This window comes from Pelmatolapia mariae, linkage group LG22, assembly GCF_036321145.2.
Source record: "Pelmatolapia mariae isolate MD_Pm_ZW linkage group LG22, Pm_UMD_F_2, whole genome shotgun sequence".
Lineage (NCBI taxonomy): Eukaryota > Metazoa > Chordata > Actinopteri > Cichliformes > Cichlidae > Pelmatolapia > Pelmatolapia mariae.
The window spans coordinates 25,348,531-25,363,924 of NC_086245.2; the positions used below are offsets into that span (position 1 = coordinate 25,348,531).

Below are 15,394 nucleotides of genomic sequence, written 5' to 3' on the forward strand. Positions count from 1 at the left end.
GTTCGACAAGATTCAACTCATTAGAAATGCACTTTGACTCACAATAGCAAAGTAGAGTCTTGCAAAAATAAATGTACCCATCAACACACACAGTTAGACTTATTTTGTTTCATGGTGTCACCCCCTCTTGTTCAAAAGAACTTAAAGGCTGAAAATGAAAAAGATCATTAAGAGAAATTTTAATTTTCACCCAAAATCCTGCCGCTCACTCGATATTTTCCCTTTTTCAGACCATTCCCTGTGAACTCCAGAGATGTTTCTGCGGGAAATTCCCAGAACATCAGCAGCTTCTTAAATACTCCAAAGACCATCAACCATGCCACGTTAAAAGTCACTTAAATCACCTTCCTTCCCCATTCCTATGCCATTTGATCTACAGCAGATCATCCTGACCATGTCTATATACTAAATAGCATTGCATAGCTGCCATGTGATTGATTGATTAGATGTGTGTTTTAACAAGCAGTTAGCGAGCCTAATGATGTGCCTAATGAAGTGGCCGGTGAATAGTTTCTGCCATGTGGATCAGGTCACACACCAATAATGTCTGTCAATATTAAACCACTGAGTTTAATGAAGGCTAGTAATGTTACTGTTATAAGTTACTTTCAATAATTTTATCAAACTGTTTAAACTACGACTAGAAGGAAACCGATTGCGCACCTTCTTATTTTCTATCATATACATACTAGAGATGGCACGATACCACTTTTTTATGTCCGATACCGATACCATAAATTTGGATATCTGCCGATACCGATATTAATCCGATATAGTGTGTTTTTTAATCAATAAAACTGTTTTTTTTAATATCTTGCTGCATTTTGTATAAGTTCATACTCAAGTTTAAATAAACAACAACACTAAAGCTATTCTGTTATACCTGTATGTAAAAAATACACTGCACCCAAAATATTTCATAGTTCAGCAATACTGATCAATCTAATAAACTTAAACCTACTCCATCCTTACTATTCTGGTATTTTAAAAAGTACTTAGCAGAAATATTAAGCAACCTAACTAATAGGGTTGCAAACTCCCAGCAAAAAAAAAAAAAAAGGGAACCACCCCCACCCTCCACCTCATGATGCTTAATCGACGTAATCAACTTTAATTTGATGCAGTGTGAAAAAAATGCACAGAAATAAATTATTTTTCAAGAATAATTAAATATATTCAACATCTTTCTTCTACAGAATTGCAGACTGCACAGATGGTACTTTCCGAAAGGAAAAAGTACTATAGCTTACTAGGGTATATTAGACTTAACAGTTACTATATACAGTAATGGACTTCTATACATTTTACATCAGATTAAAACTTTGGGTGTAAGATTCAGATAATTATTTATTAAAAGCTAGACATTTTAAATGAGAATAAGAAAGATAAGTATGTCTTTGTGCCCCCTTTTCCCTGTTAATGCCCTATCGGCCCCCCTGGCTAAACTTTGCTAGATCCGCCCCTGCACAGTTACCAGCCGTCAGCTACGTAGAAAAGGATCCTGGTGTAGAAAGTAATATTAAATAAATTCTAACAACAACTTATCAAGGTTAAACGTGCTGCTGTTGTTCAGCCGCTGGTTTCCTCTTTCTGGTGCAAAGTGGGCCAAAAACAAACAAGAGAGACAGACTCGCGACAGAAAAGCCGATCAGCTGATCATTATTAAGGTCATCTTATTAAGCAGTTTCACGATTGAAGTAGCAGCAAGAGAGGGAGAGAGAAGAGGCTCCATATATCGGTTGTTAAGCTTAACGTAGGTACGCTTTACAAACATTCAGAGATGAACTTACACACTTGCTTTACTTCTCTCTGGGATAACTTCCTCGGAGATGAAATGCTGGATTGCTAGCGAGGCTACAAATAAACACAGCCGCTCTATCATGTGAGCACACTGCTTCGACGTGCTACGGTTACAAGCCGAGTTACGTCGTGTCGCAAGTTTTGTGAGGTGCTTTTTTGATATTTAATGGATCGGATTACATTTTTTAATTTCTCGCTGATATCCGATCCAGTAATTTAGGTCAGTATTGGACCGATACCGATACGTAATATCGGATCGGTCCATCTCTAATACATACACAGTGAAAATATCAGGTCAGTGTATGTTTTACCCCGAACCAAAAAGCTCAGACATCAGGCTGCTCTAAATGTGCCGTTTCAGACAGTTTTTTCTACTGTTAGCCCTGTATGATGTCAGATAGGATATATAACCGTCTCAGGTACGCATCATCAGCTGTGACCAGCTGTGGCCTTTTAAATTTTCCATTTGTGAAGGCCAGCCAATCCAAAGAAAGTTGGCCTTAAGTCAGAGCAGCTCAACAGCTGGTTTCAAGAGCATGAACTGAGGAGCTGCGCCGAGCACCAGCATAACATACGTGATGATTATTCTGAACTGTGAAGCAAAGAGAAAACGGTCTCCTCTTTTATAAACTGAAAGAAAAACATTTTCTTTATCCAGGTAATAAAATCATGATGTAGCACATATTCTTAATACCTTTTTGGAAGACCTTTGCAAGTGAAAAACACTGATAAAGATTTGTTTAAATGTTCTAAATAGTTGCTTATATATTTCTGTTATATTTTAAATGCAACATTCACAAAACAAAATATCATCATCTATGCAAAAAGATGACTCTAGTCAAGATTTGCTAAACAATGTCAAGAGACCTTTTTTCCTTTGTTGAACAACAGAACACAATAAAGTGCGTAACACTGTATCAAAAACACCAGGACTGGAGATGAAAAGCTGAGAGGGGAAGAACCAAAATGATTTATTAGTTTAAAAAAATAATAAAAAAAAAGTGTGGTTTTTTCCCACCTCTTTTTAAGTACTTTGACTCTCGTTTAACTGTAACACTGCTCCTGTTAGAAGTCATATTAGGTTCCAGTAGAGTCAGAGAGTATAAAGCATTAAAGAGGGTGCTATAACCTGAGAAGCACCAACTGGGCTCTTACTTACTGCAACCCAACAAAAAAGAAAAAGTAAAACACAATAGCCCGACTGCCTCTGTGGTTAGAAGGACTTCTGATAGCGGGGAGGGACCCTGAAAGAAACAAAGACCCCAGAAGAGAGGGATTCTTTGTTAACCCGTGGCATAGGTGAAACTGTAATTTGCATCTGTGAGACTAGAGTTACACTTAAGAGTCGCCGAGGACAAAGACTCAAGTTGGGCTTTCTGATGAACCGACAACTAGTTTTAGTCCCTCGGCTGAATGTGGTGAAGAGAAGAATGGCTGAGGTGGTGTGCATTTCAACGAGACAGAGCAAAGCAGGACCAGCTCCTGTCCTAGTTATTCAAGCGCACACCGACTCAGTCACGTATGCAGCATGTTTACCCTCAACTCAGAATCATGAAACTGTCCACTTTCAGATATACAGTGCTGGGTGACTGAAGAGCACCTGACTAGAGACTGTTTCCTTTATTCTAGCACCACTGGGCCCACCAGTAACCCTCACAGTGGCCAGCAGAAGACGACATCCCTGTCCTGTTTCACGTGTGGTACGACCGGTCTGTTGGCGAACCATCCTTATGCTCAAGTTGGTTGTTGGAGCATTTGGAGAGATGTGCAGCTGGTATGTTGGAAGACAGAACAGGAGCCCATTTGCATTGGTTTAAAATGCAGTACGGTAAGTCAAACATGAGGAGCTGCTCAGTGCACCCTGCAAGCTCTCCATAGTATGAGAGCAAAGTCCGGAAACAGTCCTCATAGATAACACTGGTTACATTGTTACACTGCACTTAGGTTGATGGCTCATCGTGTTTTACTCCAATTAGCCATTATAAAAACCTCTTTAAATTGTGTTTTTACTGAAAAATAGTTACAAATAACCCAAATACCATTTTGTTTAAATTAACAGACACATAATGGAACAAAACTAGCTTGCAAAACTCACTCATAGCACATCAATATTATGCTAAGGACTTCCAAAGTGTTGTGAGGATGAAAGGCTGCTATTACTGTGGTGAGGATTCAAAATGAGAAAAATGAAAAACCACAAGAATGACTAAAATAATAGAAGAGTTTGGAGGAGCACTGTGTCACGCGCCATCAGGTCATAATATCAGACTTAGTCATATTTCCTAAACTCGCGACATACGGATTATTTTCATGTGATTCAAATAATGGTGCGCATGTTGGAGAATTGGAAGCAGAGTTATCCCAGAGTGATGGATCTTCCTTTAAACCTGAGTGGCCCTGCTTCTTCTGTAGGCTTTAGGCCAAACTGTCAGCGTAACAGCTGCCGCCTTGATTTTGTTTAATTAACCAATCTCGACATGTACGCTTTCAAGCACTGCGTATTCCCCTTAACTATGATTTACAGCCCTGTGTTTAATCCCCACGGAGACTGCGCCCCAATGGGTGCTATCATTTGCATTTTTACTCCTGCACTGGTGTGCGTGAATGCTAAAGCTGAGATGATTACATTGGATATGAACCACTTAAAGTAACAGTTATTTTACTGAAAGGTAGAAAAGAGAGAAGACCTCAGCTTGTGTCGAGCATAGATGGATTGTCAGAGTGATGAAAAGGAGAAAGAAAATGGATGGAGCAAACCAGATAAAAAAATAAAAAAAAAAACCCTCCATCCTGAAGTCCTTTAAAGACTGGGTGTCTAAAGTGTATGTGAATATTTCCTGCATTAAAAATATTTCTGGACTATTTTTGAACCAAGCTCCATTTTTCACATGCAAATAAACAGATCCAGCCAATCACATCACTGCATTTCCCAACAAATGCACTCACAGCTCAAGACATGCACAGATGCTGGATATATAATGATATAGAAATGGTAACATCCTGAAATATGTAAGCGGTTGTGATACAGCTTCAACTTGAAAATGGATTAATCCAGAATCTCTGTTTCTCGCTTTCGTGTTTAGAAACGTCAGGACCAGCTCATCGTCACTTGATGCTGACTTCAGTGCATTTTTGAGGGAAAATCTTTTATATATTTTGTTTATACGTTACAACAAGTTTGAATCCAAAAAAATTCTGAAGTGTGGGGTGTTTTTCTTCTGTGTGTAATGTCCTTTATCCTTGTTGTTGTGGTGTTGTTGCTACAACATGACCTGTAGTTACTTTTCCTATAGGAAGGTGTAACTCGGCGACACTGGAGGCAACATCTGAGTCTAATTTGCGTTGTTTAAGTCCCACTTTCACAGGAAAAACACATACACTCCACATAGAAAGACACAAGCCGGTCAGTAGATTAAAACCCAGGATGTTCTTAATGTGAGGACAGTGCTAACCCACCACACCACCATGCTGACCATGAACAGTGACCAGTAGTATACCTTTTAGACATCCAATATTTAGTAAAATAGTGTTATCAGTCAAACGTAGTGACATTTGGACTAATATTCCAGCTATAATAAGACAATGCACTACCGCCAATCCATTTAAAACTCAATGGCTAAAGAGGAATCAGATCCGTGAGCATTCATTTTGGACTGACCTGTAATCTTTGATGGTGTGTGTTTTTACTTTTATTTGCTGTTCTAGCTTTTCTTATTGGATTTTCACAATGTAATCTTATGTATTTGTTATACGCTGTCTGGTGGTGCTTTAAAGGACTACAGATAAAATGGTAGCCGTTTGGCTAACTCTGGCACATTTACACTAATATGGCCCTTTTGAATAAAATGAGTTCAAAGTCAGGTGTAAAAATGTTTCACTAAAGGCTGATAAATACACAAAGTAGCAGCTCACCTTCCATAGAAGCTCACACTCCCTCTCCTCCAGCGCTTTCTTGTGTCTCAGGACAAGAGCCTTCACTTCCGTTTGCACCACTTTAGCCTTGATCTCCACCTGCTCGGCCATGGCCTGGACCTTGTCCATGCTTAGCTAGAGACACACAACACAAAATTGTAAGATGTGACATAGAAATGCTGTCAGCTTTGGAGACAATCAGAACAGGAAAGAAAACCCAGGCTGCTATTTAAAAAAATAAAATAAAAAAAATACCACTAGCAACGGAAAGGCACAAAGAGAGGACTATAACGTGCAAATGTAGCTGTCACTCTGTAGTGACAAAGGGCTGGAACGTATAAAGACTGGCCTGTTTTATTAGCCAGATGGGACACAGAAACAGGACGCAGAGGATCAGGAAACATAAAAGGACACTGTATGTGACATCCAAATCAGTGCAGGAGCACCTGCAGAGATTTTGTGATCTATTCTTTTGTCACATTTGGTGGTACTTTTAGAAGGGAAGAGGAAACATGGGCCAGGAATAGGAAGTCACTTCACACTGCCCAAAAATGATGCAACTTCCTGCTGGAAGGGACAGACTTTGAAAAAAGAAAAAAAAAAATCACGTGAAGATGATGTTTGAAGTGGATTTCTCCATTTGCTGAGACACTGAGGATTTAAAGTCCACAGAATGGATACTGAAGAGTATTGGAAGATGCCACTGCATGGCTGGACTGGTTAGATTAGACTAAAGTATTTACAATGTGAATCTCGGTGAACTTAAAAGCAGTCTCATTTTACAGTCGGGCTCAACGGAAAGAGCACGTTTATAACCTGGATCAATACAAGCACTGAAAAGCAATAGCACCAAACAAAAGGTCTTAGCTTTTACAACACTGAGTTTCCCTTTGCCTCCCCCCGCCTCTCAGTTTTATCTGGCCTTTCCTCTGGCAGTTTCTGGGGGGTCAGAGGGTGATCAGGACCTCACAGGGACGAAGGGGAGGAGGGTTTAAGTCTTCCTTTGTGATATCGGCCGCAAGGATCAAAGGTCAGCTAAACCACCGCTCGCGATCTGCAGCCCCGGTCTTAAGACACGTAACAACCCCCACCCCCCCCAATGCATCCCTGCAGCAACAAAGCCTGGCAGCAGGGCTCTTTTCTCTTTGGCCTGGCTATCTGAAACAGCCAGCTAAAGGGACAACTAAATCAGGCCCCCAGAGAAGAGACAGCAGGACGGGAATTCTGAAGGAATCAGAGGGGCCAACTGTTATCAATAAAGTTAATAAGGAGCCACGTTGAAATTAAAACGCTACCACCTTTTTCTCACCGTCTGCACATTTCTACAAGATTGATTTTGATACTGATAGGAAATCTATTTAACGATTTCTTTCACCCTCTCTTCTCTTAACCATCTCGGTTTCCCTCCCCGTGATTTTTATTTTGCATCTCCTGCTTCCACCCCTCCATCTCTCTCTCTCTCCCTCGCAGTCTCTGTGTCTCCATCATCTTCCGCCTTTCTCTTCACATTCCCAGAGGAGCACAGCTTGCAGCACAAAGAGAGTCAAACTAACCAATCAAACCTTCTGAGGCATAGAGCTCCGGCCAACCAGGAGGTCACAAGTCCAGGGTCAGGGGTCAAGGAAGATAATGGATATAGAGTGGGCGGAAATTTCCTACCTCAGGGGACAGCAGAGTGTCTGTGTCTGTGTGTGTGTGTGTGTGTGTTGCCTATGCCTACGTGTGTGTTTGCACATTATCTGGCGTCAGTATTTACTCCTGCGGTGACCTGGACAAAAGTGGACAGACACACAAACACACACACAAAGCCCAAGGTGCTGCCAGATGGCAGGTGGTGTATCTTATGACTCAGCTACTCATACCCCAGTGCTTCTCATTAAACCAAGTGTGTGGTGTTTGTTGTTGTTGTTGATGATAATGATGATTCCCAGTGTGTGCTGTGGGACATGATTTTTATTTCTGGCCAGAAGTTTGGCAAATCTGTGTGGTGACATTTCAGAATTTGTTGACATAAGCGCTCCTCACGCACCAATAAATCAGCCGAGCAGCACAAAGATACAGAGAGTGTGACAAAGACCAAGGGTTAAAACAAACAACAAAACGAACACACGAAAAAGCCACATTTGTTAACTTGCTATTTTAAACACGGGTATCGGCTGAGAATTTCACAATCAGTGCATCCCTACAAGTACCCATCCATTAAGGTACAAAGCAGGGCGCGGTCACACAGAGGTTAAGCTGGGAAATGGATAGGTGAGGCACATGCTCTACTGAATAGATAGTACGTGCCAGCAAGTCATGTGACCTCAGCGCAATGAGCTAGTGTTTCATGTTTTGGGTGAGTGTTTACCAAGGTCACAACCACCACCCCGCCTTTGAGGCAAATTAGATAACACTCGTGTGTCTGACGTATCCCTGTGAGCCAGTTACCATTTCAAACTAACAACTAATCTATTACCCGACTTTACGATTGGCTGAGTGTTTGACAACAAGGTATTCAAAAAGGAATTTCTAAACTCCTTTTTTTTTTTTTTTTTAGAACTGCTCATTGCAATTTATCCATTCTTCCCCCTACCTTAATCAAAATTTAGATTGACATGTGAATAACTGAAGATTCCACTATTACTCACAGAAATCACAGGAAATCCTTCTGCTCATTGTTTGGAATTTTTAATGTGAAAAACTACAAGTGTAAAAAGAACCAAAAAAAAAACCCATAAAACCAAAACAAGACCAGGCAGACTAAAGTGTTAATAAAACTCACATTTTTTCCTCCAACTTATTCATGTGTCACTGTATAAGCAGGAATTTCGGTTGGGGGTGGGGGGGGGGGGGCTTAGGAAGCTGCCACCCAATCTATAATTATGTAAATGAAGAGAGGTGTTGTGTGTTTGTGTGGGAGTGGGAGAAAGAGGTGGAGGGGGAGCGAGTGAATACAGGGGGGCAAAGTGCTGCACTTCTGTGAAAGAAGAGGGGAGTTTTCCTTTCTCTGAAATCCTTTAAATACCTCATCTACCCTCCCCCATGCTCCTTTCCACTCCTCCTCCCCTTTGACCTTCAGCCTTATCCCCCCCACCCTCACCCCCACTCAAAAGAACTCATTCCATACAGCCCCACCCCCCTTTTTTTAGGGCCAGCTGGAGACCTCTAACCCCTAAGGCTTCCCAGCACCAGGGACTGGTCACTCTCAAACATATTGAAGCTGATCGTCTCCCATAGGTGGTCACTCTGTCCTGAAGGAAGACGGGGGGCGCGCACAGCTGCTCTCTAGTTTCCACTCAGCTTCATTAAGCAGTGATAAAGGTTCATTTGGATATTTTAATCTTCACAAGAACCTTGTTTTTGTCAGAAGTAGGACAACCTTACCTGTAAGTCCTTGAATTGTTTGGGTTTGTTGAGTTAACACTCAAATCACTTTCTTCTGATTCTGCTCCAATATTACACACAGTGCGTTGAGTCACCTCACCACCACCAACATACAAACAACAGAATTTATCATCAGTGAGGTTGTGGTCCTACCTGCACCGCCTGTCGTCCCTGCTGTGCATCTGCCAGCAGCTGGATGGTGATGGCCCGGCAGTCCTGAACGGCGTCTTGCAGGTAAACGAAAGTGTGGCCCATGTGACGGCCCACGCTGCACTCTCTGCAGATAGGCACCGTGCAGGTTTCACAGAAGAACAGAAACACCTGAGAAAACAGGTAGCACACACATCGTTTCAGCTGTGCGTTCAGACATCAACATCAAGCTCAAAGGGGCCAAAGTCTGGGTGCTGACCACAGCAACTCCAGTCTGCATGCCAAATATCCTTGGGCCAGATATTAACCTCAAATTGCTCTCAGAGGCATGCATCAGAGTATGAATGTGTGTGAATGCTAGATAGCTAGATAGCACTTACATAAAAAAGGAAAAAAAAGTGCTTATATGAATGGGTGAGTGAAGCATGTTGTACAAAGCGCTTTGAGTACTCAGGTAGAGTAGAAAAGTGCTATATAATAACCGGTCCATTTAACATAAGGCTTAATGCTACATACATGCTGACACATGAACCTCATCTCCAAATAATAAAATCAAGTCTTCTCTTTCAGATACTGCTAATATGGTTGTGTCTGGCAAAGAAAGCCCCACCCATCTGCTTCTCGAACCGTCGGTTTATGTGGAGCAACCAAACAGAAGAAAGCTGGCTTAAAGGGAGGGCGGGACCTAAAGCAGCTCGTTTCAGAGAGTGGATACAATGAGGGCGATGCACTGAGGTCCAGTGTAAAATAAACGAGTCTGCATAAACAATTATGCAGCACAGTAGCAACAGGTCTCCTTTAAATTTCCAAATTGCCACAAAATATGGCAATGCCACATAAAATGGTAAATGGACTTGTACTACTACCACCATCATCATTCACATATGCGTTCATTATTCAGCACGGGACTAGTAGACCTGAGCCACTGCCCGCCTACATGTGAATTTTATACTTTCAACCACAACAATCCGTCCTCTCAATACCCAGCTGTAATAACGTAGTGAACGTAGCTTTACCTGTGACTCAGTGTCTACGTTTCTATCATCTGTGACTCGTGTCCACACCACTTTGATGTCACTGGACCACTGAGAATTTAAACTTTCAGTTCAATCAGATTATATTGCACCAAAGACAAATTATTATAATTATATTGTCAAAGACAAAAACTAAGACCTGTGGCTATTCAGGTGATGGAGACACAGTTTTGCATCATTCACTATTGCTTTTCATTCACTGATTTAACATGGATAATGATTTTAGATGCATGGTTGACTTCCATCTATGCTGTATTTTGTTTTTTCGCATTTTAAAACGCTACTAGCACGAGCAGCAAATGTTCAGGTGATATGCGTTTTCATGCCTGTTACTGATGGATGTTATTTCTGAAACATTACCCGACCCCTCATCTCGACTGTAATGTGGATGCAGCGTCGGCGTTTGAAAAGCTGTTGTGTTTTGCTGCTGTGAGTCAAAAGGTCGACGGTAAAATGAGACAAGCAGCATGAATAAATTAAACACCACAATAAGTGTCATTCCCTTTCTCCCACACACACACACACACACACACACACACACACCTAATTAAAGAGAAAAGGCCTTGAATGATAAAGAAGTTATCCATATGCATGTCCTAGCAGGGAGGCTCAAACAGAGCTCAAAACCCCTGAGAGCACTTCTCTTCTTAAACATGGCGGCCAAGAGGCCACCGAAATTCAATCAATACTCAATCTGGAAAGAAATCTTGGGCTTGTTGAGATTTTTAACACAAATGTTGCTAATATGCTCCCATGTTTATCAGGATGCACCACATACAGGAGATGAGGTAAAAGCTGCACTGATCATTGTGGACAAAAATGTCCCTCAGGACAGAAATGGAAGATGTCATTTAACCTTTGCTGCTAAACACTGAGCTTTGCTTTAAACCCCCCTGCTTGAATACCGATCGCTTGTAATGGAGGGCTAATTAAATATGCACAGGGCGTCATATCCCAAAGAGACACCAGATCAGTGGCACCCAATAGCAGGAGACCTGAGTGGATGGGGAGGGGCCTGCAATCAATCCATCAATATTGGCTGTTCCCCTGGGGAGCAGGATAATCTAATAGGACGCACACCTCCCCCTTTATCCGACTTCCTCCTCTTTCTGCCTCTGGCTGTTGCATCCTTTTCTTCTTGTGCTTTTCTTACAATCTCTCCTTCTGTTAACCTCAGTGCCTCACTTCGGTCTCGGCACCACTTTGTCACTCAGTGCCTTCCTCTTCCCGGCTTTCCTGTCCCATCCCTCCCCCGATGACTTCTCGCAAATTCCAGGAGCACAGGACACACAAAAGCGAGGAATGCAGCTGGTTTGGAGAGGAGGGGGTGAGGAGGACGAGGAAGGTGATGTGGGGTGGGGTGGGGTTGAGCGATTGACGAATAGCTGCAAATCAGCAGTACAGGGATCAAACGCAGCTCCTCCAAGTGACTACTGCATGACCAGTTATATAATGAAATCCATAATGTTTAACCTCCTAGGACCTGGCGTCCACATATGTGGACATCACATTTTGGGATGTCTAGACCAAAATAATACATTTTGCTCTACAAGGGCCTGATACCCAGTTACGAGAACATTATACTGCCACTGTTCTATCGAAATTTAAAACGAATGTCCTCCTATGTGGATCTCATTTCTCTCAGAAACAAAAATCAGGTAAAAAAAAAAAAAAAAAAAAAAAAAAAAATCTGGAAATTCTTTGTTTTTACATTCATCAGGTCCCAACGTGCCTAAATATCAAAGAGAAATGAAAAATGCATGCCATGGAAGAGTTCGGGTCTTAGGAGGTTAAGGCGGGTGGCAAAATAATTTTAGATGAAGACTCTTCTTATAATCATTTAGGGTGATAAATAGAGGAGGGAATCAATTCCACTGAACACCTCTATCATCACTAAAGTTTAATATGGGTCATTCAGAAACCAATACCTCAAAGCTGTGTTATTTCAGGCTGCCATTTGTGCATGCTGTAACATGGCCAAGGGAAAAACAACGGGAGTCTTCTTTCACGGTAGCAGATCTTAGCTGCAAGGCCCTTCACACATTTTTAATCCTATCTGCTCCACACGTGTCATCAACAGTCCTTGAGGTGAATCATACTCTCTCATACACACAGTGTTGGAGATTACATAACACACCAGGCCTCTAGGAGCAAGGATCGATATTATTGACTTGCACAGAATACAGTCTCTTTAAGGCAGTGCTCTCTCTCTCTCAGCCTGCCTCTGTCTTCAGTACCTCTTTCAGTCTGAGGCAGGTTCTTTCTAGGAGATCGGTTGAAGTGGATTTGCAAGTTTTAAACTGTATAAGGACTGTGTTTTTATCAGAAATAGGAGAATCATGCCTGAGAGTTGTGGCTTTAAGTTAGGATCACAGATTGTACATGAAAGAGAGACACTGCCATCCTGTCGTTGCCCAGAGGTTTCTAGACTCTGTATTTCATTAAATGCTAACATTTGATGAAACAGTGATGTCTCAAGCTATTTGCAAAGGACGGGGGTATTACACAGTCACTGATTTTAAAATTTAAAGGGGGAAAAAATATGTAAAAAATTGAATCTGCCCCGAGTCCTTTTACTGCTCGTCTTCCCCCTGCTCTCTCACATTTTTCATGTCTTCTCTCTAACACCCTATATTAATAAAGGTTCAAAATTCTTTCCCTGGAGCTGTTATGAAGGAGGAAACCAGTTTTTGTAAAAGACTATGAACTTTCTTTTTAAAAAGGAGTTTAGCTAAAAAATTTATTTACAGATGCAGCCCACAGGCTTTTGGACAGTGAGACACTCTGTAATTGTGTTTATGTACCACCACAACTTTGCATTACCTGTTTAGGACTTATGGTCATTTTTAAGTAAACAGTGCCCCAATTTCAGAGGCTCAAAAGTAACTGGCCAATTTATTGATGAGCAGTGTCATTGTCAGGTGAAGCCTGTTCCCTGGTCACCCCATTACAAATTACGTAAAGATTCTGAGATGACTACAGGTGTTGGACTTGTATTTGAAAGCGTCTGACTAGAACTTCAATTTCCAAATCAAAATAACATTTGCCTCGAGGCGCTTTATAACTGTAAGGTAAAGGTTCTACAATAATACAGAGAAACCTCCAAATAGCAGACGTCCCCCTATCAGCAAACACTTGGCAACAGTGGGAAGGAAAAACATGCTTTTAACAGGAAGAAACCTCTGGTAGACCCAGGCTCAGAGAGAGCCCATCACTAGGTTGGAGAAAAAAAAACAAAGCTATCAAAAGAGATAGCAAAGCTTTAACAGTCTGCAGACTTTGAAGGACCTAACTGTAACATTCACTTTTCACTTTTCAAACTTAACATGTGCACTGGTGTTGAAAATTGTTAATAGTCGACGCGTCGTTTGAAGCTTTGTAAGATCCCAAAAGACGCAGGAATAAGTAGTAGGATTTAAGAGTGTAATAACGGACTGAAACAGAAGATGGCAGCACTGCATGTACAAGGATGCCAGCTGCCGTTAAACCCCGAAGAAGAAGAAGCAGTGTCCGGTATCATAGCTGTGTCCAAATTCAGGAACCGCATCCTCCTGTGCCCGCATTTGTAGGCCGATTACGTTACAGCGACACGACGAAGACTGTCCAAATTCGAAGACTCCGACAAATGCGCCCTTCATTTCCCCAGATTTGAAGGATGGGTCGGGTGTATACTTCGTGGCCCAACCTATCCCAGAATTCATGGCGCGGCCCTGCTCAGTTTCCAACAATGGCGGCAGCTAGTTAGTTTTAATATTACTCTTATTATTCTTTCTGGGTCACAAAATAAACATTTAACATATTTTCAGGCGAGAATGTAGCTGTGTAAACTTCTGTGTGTAAACAAACATCTGCTCAGTTTATCAAGACACCACATATTTTCAAAAGCGCTCCAACATTTTCGGAGACGTCTGTTACCCACCAGCTCGATAGCTAGCCGGGGTTCAAGGCTCACTAGAGCCGGTGAGAACACCGGACTCCCGGCAAATCGTTTTCAAACCCACCTCCGTCTTTCGCTACTCAGGTTAAACATGATAAAAGTTACTTAGATAACTTAAAAATGTTATTGTTTGGCTTTTTTCAGTATTTTCTTTGTTCCTGACTAAATCGGTTTGGCTGAGATTAAAGTTATAGTTTTTACACAGCTGAATAAACGTCTGATTATCAGAAGTGTGAGACGCTCGAGAATATACTCCGGTGTCCTGTTATATTTTAGATAGCAAGGAGCAGACGACTGAGTTTATTAAACTCCACCGAAACAATCTGCAAATTTCATTAAAATTTAATAAACTATCATCTTGTCTTTATTTTTAGTTAGCACATACCTTAAACACTTAAAACTGTAAGCTAATGATAGTTATATAAGAGCATATGCATGCTGGTGCAATAAGCTGTACGTTTTACGTCCAATGAATGCATGATCTGATTAGTCGACTAATCGCAAAAATTATCGGTGACTAGTCGACTATCAAAATAATCGTTTGTGGCAGCCCTAGAGACAATTGTACAATATTTTGGACATGTCGGATGTCACATCAGGCAGCACCATGTGCTTGCCATGAAGAAATGAGAACAACAACATGAAAAGATGTGAGATGTGGGTAATGCCATCAAAGTTGTAAATTCCACAGAGAACAGCCTGGAGGGGAGGCCTCGAGGCAGAGCAGACTCACCGACATTATTTATTACACACTAATGTCTGGCACAAGCAAAAGCTTCAGGCAGAGGGACATTCTGCTCGTCTACATCCAAAAGGCATGGTGACACAGAGGGTCAAGTACCAATCACGTCCAGACTGCTGGATCTTTGCACACTTTTATTGCTTGAATGTTATTTTGCTCCTATACCTTCTTGGTTCTTCTGCATTCGGCTCCACACAGTTCACAAAAGCCTTGTGCCGTAATGAGAATGTTAAATTAAATGACGATTTCATGAAAATGGTAAACACCTTAGCTAACACATCATTATAAATACTATTTTTCAGTTGTGTGATGTAGTGCAAAAGGTACATTATTGGGTAATTCATAATAGCGAAACGACTAATGTCAATACGCGTTAATATTAGCCATTTAATCATTAAACAACTTTAACTTTTTAAAATTTAAGATAACCTATGTTTACCACTTTAATGTTGT

The 15,394-nt window shown here is 41.4% G+C and overlaps 1 protein-coding gene across 1 annotated transcript in view; it reads right to left on the reverse strand.

Moving 5' to 3' along the window:
- trim71 (tripartite motif containing 71, E3 ubiquitin protein ligase) overlaps positions 1-15,394 on the reverse strand; it is a 37,795-nt gene that overhangs the window by 8,453 nt on the left and 13,948 nt on the right. Inside the window, exons 2-3 of the mRNA XM_065471212.1 lie at positions 9,232-9,399; positions 5,713-5,847 (exon numbers count right to left, since the gene is read on the reverse strand). Of these exons, the coding sequence (XP_065327284.1) occupies positions 5,713-5,847; positions 9,232-9,399 (303 nt within the window). The remainder of the gene's footprint in view (positions 1-5,712; positions 5,848-9,231; positions 9,400-15,394) is intronic.